Below are 8,172 nucleotides of genomic sequence, written 5' to 3'. Positions count from 1 at the left end.
TTTGATTTCGGTAAAATTGGAACAAGTTCTTGCAGACATGAAAAATTGAAGGCATACAGCGCCTTCTGAAATGGTTTCCTCTGTTGCGAAAAACGGGTTTCACGATTTGGCTTCTTCAAAACGATCTCGTCTGTGAAGAAGAAGATCTTCTTCTGGGTCAATTTTTTGGACAAGGCAGCGTGTCTCTCACCGCTGTGTGTGGATAGAGAGAATATCGCCTAACTCACAGGAATCTTGGAATATTATATAGGATATAAATAATCCTCTTTCTTCTACCTGGACTTTGTTTATCATTCATGGGGTCGTCGCAGAGAGGGACAAATCCGTGATTCTCGTAAAACTGCAGTCGCATTTCTCAGAGAAAGGGTCGGCATCACCGACAGCCTTCAGAACATCAGCAACGTGATCCCACACAGAGTCTCTCACCGCTTTGCCCGTGTTTTCAATTTTCATCTCTTTTTCTGCTCTTACCGTTTCATCTTCCTGCTTCATTTCTACAGACCAAATATTCTATTTACCCATGCATCATCCATCCTCATAGATTTCATATACTCATGGGTACACGCGGATAGATGTGCTTTGTTTACATGCAGAGCTACAGGACCGAGGAAGGAGACGGGAGAGAGACAGAAAGAGGTTGTCCTTTATCTGTGTCTGGATGTTAGGGTTAGGGTTAGGGTTTTCAGCTTCTTTCAGAATTTAGCGTTTCTGTTTCCCACCATTCCTTCTGGTACTCTCTTGCTCTCGCAGTAACCTTAGCTACTTTTAGGTTTGCGGGGAGAGCGAGTTTGGGGTTATTCGTACGAATTTTCTGTACTCACCTCAGGTCGTCGTTGATCTTCTTGCTGATTCAACCGTTTCTTTGGAACCTTAGCTGCCGAGGGAAAGACGTGGAAGGTGGAAATGGTAGGCAATTGTGGTGAAAGTCCGAAGAGGCAGAAGAAACCATTTGATCAGGAGGAGGAGGAGGAGGAGGAAGGAGAGGGTGAGGATGAGAAGGCTACGAATGGAGGGAGCACGAGCAATAGCACAGTTGAGGAGAACGAGAAGAAGTCATCTTCGGGATCTGTAAGACAATATGTGCGTTCCAAGATGCCGAGGCTTCGTTGGACCCCCGATCTCCACCTTTGCTTCGTTCATGCTGTTGAAAGACTTGGAGGACAGGATAGTAAGTGCTTTCTCTCTCTTTCTCTCTCTCTCTCATTCGCTCTAATCTCTCTCGATCTCTCTTTTCTCTCTCATCTTTTTCTGGATTTTAATTCAATTTTTTATGTTATCACTTCCTTGGTGCAGGAGCAACGCCTAAACTTGTTCTGGAGCTTATGGATATCAAGGGTCTAAGCATAGCTCATGTAAAGAGTCACTTGCAGGTACTGGGTCTGATAATTCTGATTTTTTTCTAGTTCTATATATTGATCAATTTATTAGCTTTCAGTTTATTCCCTTTTCTCTTAGGAGCTAGTCTCTTTACTTTTTTCCACTTTGTTTTAAAATTTTCCCTCTTTGATTTGTTGCATCAGATGTATCGGAGCAAGAAGCTTGATGATCCAGGGCAAGGTAAACTCGAATTGTCCGACTGAATTTTGGGTCTTTTTCTTTTTCTTTTTTCTTTAATTGAAAGCTGGGCTGCTCTTTTCTTTCATGGCAGCTATCACTGATCGGCAAAGAGATTTCATGGAAGGTGGCGGTGCTCATAATATTTTCAGTCTCAGCCAGCTTCCGATGCTACATGGTTTCAATCAAGGGCATGCAACCTCTTTCAGGTGTGTGAAATTTGATCTATTTAACTGTCTTTTATTAGTTTTGTGATTTTCTGCATCAGCTAACAGAGATCGATTTCTCGTAATTAGATTCGATGGTTCTCCATGGGGTGGTCACGGTCATATGCGACACCGCCCGTACACGGAAAATCCGGTAACGTCTAGTCTAGATTTCACCTTCAAAGACAGAGCTGCTAGCAGGAGAATCACTGATCCTGAAAAAGAATTCCCATTTCGAGGAACCCATCGTACAGAAAGGATCATAGCCCCAACCTCAATGGCTCAATCGCAAGCAAGAGCAGAGATGAGTTACTCGAGCAAAATAAGACTCACACAGAACGGCCAATTACCTGCAACGACGAGCCAAGAAGAGCGAACGATGGATGCAAAAGGCAGGGTTCAAGGGCAAGAGCTGGACTTGAATTTGTCACTCAATCTAACAGTAAAAGCTGAGGAAAACAGAAGAGGTTGGGACGAAGACGAAGTAGATAGCAGCCTGTCACTTTCTTTATTCCCTCCACCATCGCCATCTTCATCTTCTTCAAAGAGCGGCAACAGAGACTCAAAGGCCGCCATTGGTAAATCTTCAAAGCTAAGTAGGTTGAAGGAGGACGATGGGTACAAGGGGCATGCAAGACTGCCAAGTACTCTAGATCTGACTATGTGAAGGTGACTGTTGTAGTGAGATCTCAAGTACTTGTCCAACAAGTCTATATAAAGATTATTGTCGTGTATCAACCCGCATGGTAATCACCCAACACCTGTTCCTATTCTTTTAATCTCTTTTTGCATGCATTTCCATCTCTTGGCAGTTCCAAACCACCAGCAGCAGCAACCCAGAACAATCTAGTTTCTTCTTTATTGATCCCAACTTCCTACTCCAGGCATATTATGCAACCTGTAACATAGTAGTCAAGACTGTAACTCCTAAAATAAAATAAGATAAAAGAAAGGGAGTTTGGGTGGGATCCACCCTCGTGACACTAACAGGGCTGGGACCAACCCTCAAGTGGGTCCAACTGGACACTAAACCCACAAAAGAAGCTCTAGATCAAGCTTGGAAGACATTCAGACACTAAACCCACAAAAGAAGCTCTAGATCAAGTGTCATTTGAGTCTCTTCTGCTTTCAGTTGCTTTTAGTCTTATTTTCACTATAGGAAAAGTATAAGCACAGCTTCCTGATCTTGGCCTGATAATTATATGTTTTCAGTCTCAACCAGTTCATGTCATTTCCACTACAAGTTACTAGATCATATTAAATTGCTTTTTCCTATCAGATATCTACATGAAGTGTCTCAGGTTTTTCTGAATTGCGTCTTACAGTATGAAGTCCAATAGGGACACAAGTTCATTTAGGACTCGCATGAATGAATAGCCTTGACAGGTCTCAAGTGCGTGGCTTGGAAGGATTACAAGCAGTTCCTTTGTAGTGTGTATTGACTATTTTGGTTTTGGTTCTTGAATCTTTTCACTGAGCACAGATGGCTGTTATTAGTAGTGAACCAATCAGCTTTGGTGCAAAAGAAGAAGCCAGTTCCTGTGTGAGGACCCTTGTAGAAAATCCTCTCCCTCTTCTCTAAGCTAGTAGATATGAAAGTCAGTAGGGCTTCCACTATTGCAACAAGTTACCCTTCATATGTTATCCTAAGCAAGAAGAAACTATGGTATTTCATCCTCTTCCTCATTTTCCTAGGTTGCTTTAAGCAAGTGATTGAAATTCAATGACATACCCTTGGACTTAGACTCTTAGGGTGTTAAGAGAGAAATGAGAGTTCTATGCCACCTCATCCACTGGATATGCCATGAAGCAATAAGTTGATCTCACCATCTCTTATCCCATTAGCTAATTAAAGATCATTAAGCAAATGAGATTTTAGTTAATAATTCTCTATAATTCTCTATCTATTTTAGTTAATAACAATTTGCTTCCTAAGTTTAAGATTTAATTAGAAGATAGTTGTATTTCATGTCATATGGCTAAAGAAACTCATTTACCATTTGTCTCATTGTGAAAATAAGGTCACTAGACCATTAGAAATTGTGCACTCAGATCTATGGGGGGACTAGCCCATGATTTTTGTTGACAATTATAGTTGTTATATGTGGTTTTATCCGTTTCATTTTAAAAATGTGGCATTTAGCACTTTTGTTAATTTTAAAAATATGGTTCATAAACAATTCACCTATTTCATTAAGTGGTTGATTGCTTTTATTTTTTGTTTCTTCATGTAGTTGACTCTTTTTCCTAGTGGTCAACTTCTTTCTTCAAGTAGTTGACTTCTTTGCTTTGTGGTCAAGTTTTTTTCTTTTCTATTTCTTCAAGTAGTCAACTCTTTTGCCTTGTGGTCGACTTTTTTTTTCTATTTATTTAAATATTCAAGTAATTTTCTTTGTAGTTAACTCCTTTTTACTATATACCTCAATTCTTTCATTTCTCCTACTGATCTGACCGATTCCTTGCCATGTGATCAAGTTATTTAATCATTTTACTCTTTCACCCTCTTTCCAGTTGGCCATTCTGACATTTGGGTGAACTGGTTTTCAATGGAGTCTCTTTGCTTTCATTTAAGTTAGATTGTGTTACTAGGCTATTCTAACAATGTGTCTTCTAGCATAACCTATTTTGTGAACCCTTTTCTGTGTGAGTTGTTTGGCCAAAACATGGCTTGTCGAATGACTATGCTACTAAAATGTTTTTTTTTTTGGAGTTTTTTGTGGTACAAGACATACTTAATGCACATAGTAACCTATGTATCTTTTATCCTCTAAGTTATCTCAATAGGGATCGTGAGACCAACAAAGGCAATTTCTGGTTAAATAAAAAGCTTTCCACCGTTAAAAAAAATTAGTTGTTATGTCCCAAAATGACTTTTTGTTATTTTTTTTGAAAAAATATACATTACTTAACCTTTTTTTTTTCTATTCTATTGAACACATTGGTATATTACATATATTGTTTGGACGTTTATAAGTCTTGGATTTGGGATTGAAAGTATGATAATTTAAAATGTTCTATGCAAAGGGGTTGACATATTTCACTACGATCGATTCCTTTTGATGTTCAACCTTGATAGAGGGGTTGTCTGATTCCTTTTGCCCATTTTACTCTTCGTGCCTCTTCTAAATTGATTGTTTGCACAACATAATTTTCTCTCTATTGTTGACCAAGCAGTGCTTCTAAGCCATTTGAATGGAGTATTTTCTGACATGAATTGCTTGTTCTCTCCTGTGTATAGGCTGTTTTGACAGTCTTTGGTAGGTCAAACAATTAGACTATTATAATTTTTTTTTTGGTGTTTTTGAGTTGCAAGACATTCTAATACACATCATTAGTAACTTAAGTATTTTTTATTATTAAAATTCAATGGAATATGATCTTGAGATTATTGTTTTCCCAACAAGCTTCATTTGGCAAGGGGCTCTTTGGATGTCAAAAATAGCTCTTTTAACTAAAAAGGTTATTAAAAGCATATTTGGCTATAGTTTCTCTTTGAAAGAAGTAATTTTTCAGATTAGAAAAAAATCACTTCTTGGGTGAAGCTATAAAAATAAAACTTCTTCATGCAGAAGACTTTACTTTCAAAAATAGGAAATATTGAACATAATAAATATTTATTAAACAAATAATCCTTGTAAAATTTCATACGACCTCAACAAATGGAGTAAAAAAACCAATATTAGAAATTTTACACAAAATGGGTTACCTAACATAGGCTTACATATTTAATATGGCCTAATTAATAAGTTTAAGTAATAAAGTTATGATGCACCTAATCCTAAAAATTGGTGATCCCACAATCTTTTCTTGAAATTAATTTTTAATATATCATATTATATTATTAAACTTAATAAACTAATAATAATGATATATTAACAATTTATCTTTTTATCTTTTATATTTATTAACAAAAAAATATGACTAATATAAAGTAAAAACATAAGGTTGTGATCATTAAAGTTAGAGCCCCAATTAATGGTCCAAAACATTGATCATCAGTTAATCAATGATCATAGTCAAAATCCTTGTTGATCAAAGCTTAGAGATTTTGTCAAACAAGTCAATTAATTGTTAAAATCTAGATCAATTATTGAGATCATGGCATGAGCAATGGTTAAGATCAAGTAGATCGTATGGGGGCATAATCAAAATCAAATTAGAGGAGAAGGCCACCTAAACATTACCTAAGCAAAAAGAGGTGGCATATAGTCACATATGGCATTGCAAAAGAGTGGAACTTAAGAAAAGGAGGTGGCACATCAATGACACATGGCATCGTAAAAAAACTCCACCTAAAGAAAAAAATGACATTATTTCAAAATAGATGAGGTAAGGTGCAAGTTCACATGGAAAGAGAAAAAAGTATTACCAAGCATTCTTCTCCCCTTGCAAGTGTTGCTAGTCAAGGGGGAAGGGGGAGGAGAACTTTTGGCTAGAGAAATAATTGTTGGAGGATTTTTATTATAGTGTGGTGAAACTCTACTTGTTAGAAAAGAGAAACTTTATTGCCTTCCCAATGCATAAAATTTCAAGTTAGCTTAAAACCCTATTGGATTTCTATAGTAGAGTTAGCAATAAGTAATCATCATTATTGTTACTTTGCTGCTATCCTTGGATCTGCTACACATAATACGGGATAAAATCTTCTTGTCAAATACCAAATGGAGGCTTGTTGTAAAATTGAAGTTAGTCAACCAAAGGAATTTCAATGCATTCATTAGATTAAACAAAACTCTAATCAAGTTCATACATAAAAATTGATTCATAAGACTAAATTGAAGATAAAACCTCAATTTACTTGAAATATTATAATTTTATTTTGTTATTGTGCTTATAGTCGTGTCGCTTCACAAACCGGTTTCCTTCACACGTTGACAATAAGTAATACATTTTTTTTAAAAATGGTTGTAGTAAAATAACAATTCCTCTTCTAAATATTACTTTCTATAGAAGAACTATTCAATAAAGGCATTCTCAAGAAGAGGGAGGTGAACTGCAACCTTAACATGTTTTATATGGGGCTCTCCTTAGACAAAGGAGAAATGGCTAGGCTTTCTTGTATCTTCGGTTTTTGAATGGGAAAAATGGCTACATGCTCAACCCTTCTCTCCCTTTTGATGTGTGAAAGAGAGTAGTGACAAAACCCATTTGTCAGCATCACATAAAACTCTATATACAAAAAAGTGAGGGCACGAAGGATCACCTCATTCTTCTTCTTTACTTTTATTATTGAATACCTCTCTCTCTTTCATTCTCTTTAGAACCTTTCTTTGTCACGAGGAGAATTAATTCCCTCGTTATTATAAGAAATGTTAAATACATTCCCTTTAGATGTCATATTTTTTAAGTGAAATAGAAAAATATTGAATTTAATTATTCTAAATAAATCTAATATTTTTGTATTAAATTAATATTTAATATATTAAAAAACCTTCATCAAGTGAAGGAGACTCTTCTCCTCCCCTTGTTTCACCTCTTGAAACTTGAATCCAAAAAAAAAAAACCCAAAATATCAAATCTGACTTCAACCTAATCACCATCCCCACAACCTTGTTTGTGCCACGTCCTCGTAAACCCGATTTAAACCCGACCCATCCCCATTTCATCTATGTAAACCCGTCTCTACCTTATTTTATATCCCCATCTCATCCTGTTGATCAGGTTTGGGAAAACCTATCTAGACCCGAAACCCAATAGGTTTTTTTCCCCGCTTGAGGTAAAGCCCAAAATTTGAGCTCGGGGTTTTTAAATCAAGCCAAGCCGGGTTCCTTTGTGAAACCGACCTCATGCTGACATGAGAGAGAGATTAGGATCTCCCCCATCCTCCCCCATTCGAATTTTTTAACTATTTAAATAATAAATTATTATTTTATTAAAGGCATGATTAATAACTCATATCCTCTAGTTAATGGTTTTTGTTAAATTTGAGGGTTGTATTCAAAATTTATCCACATATTAAATTCTCCACATACAAGATAATATTCTATTTGAAAATTATCTTTATTTGCTACAAATGCTAAAAAACAAGGTACACCTTGTATTTTGAAATATGTCAAACATGTTCCCATATTTAAATATATTACAAGTAATAAAATCGTATTTAAAAGTCTAAGTAACCTAAAGAATTATGTCAACATGAACATATCACATGATTGTATTGCTTTCTTAGGTGGTATCCATAACCACAATTCTTTCATAAGACCAATGTTCTAGATATTCATATATAGGGTGCTTTTATAGGTGACTCTTGCACAATTTTGACATAGACATGGAAGGAGTAGTTTGGCAATCAAATTTGGATCCATTTGGTATTCTTTGAGATGTCCCCACGAGGGACGAGGCGGGTTTCAGACCACACGCCGAGTGGTCATAATTACCCAGCTACTTGAGAAGGCCTTGACGTTTTAGGGTG

At 36.4% G+C, this 8,172-nt stretch overlaps 1 protein-coding gene across 1 annotated transcript; it reads left to right on the top strand.

Annotated features, from left to right (window-relative positions):
- Positions 1-903: 903 nt before the first annotated feature.
- On the top strand, positions 904-2,427 carry LOC137943094 (uncharacterized). The gene is made up of 5 exons (XM_068788787.1): positions 904-1,168; positions 1,294-1,370; positions 1,521-1,557; positions 1,649-1,732; positions 1,823-2,427. Exons 1-5 carry the CDS (start codon positions 904-906, stop codon positions 2,425-2,427), a joined length of 1,068 nt encoding a protein of 355 aa, XP_068644888.1.
- The last annotated feature ends 5,745 nt before the right edge of the window (positions 2,428-8,172 follow it).

This window comes from Aristolochia californica, unplaced genomic scaffold, assembly GCF_029961685.1.
Source record: "Aristolochia californica isolate CCGP_79_NKW_82.1479 unplaced genomic scaffold, dmAriCali1.0.hap1 SCAF_10, whole genome shotgun sequence".
NCBI classification, from domain to species: domain Eukaryota; kingdom Viridiplantae; phylum Streptophyta; class Magnoliopsida; order Piperales; family Aristolochiaceae; genus Aristolochia; species Aristolochia californica.
This window is presented reverse-complemented; position numbering and strand designations above follow the sequence as displayed.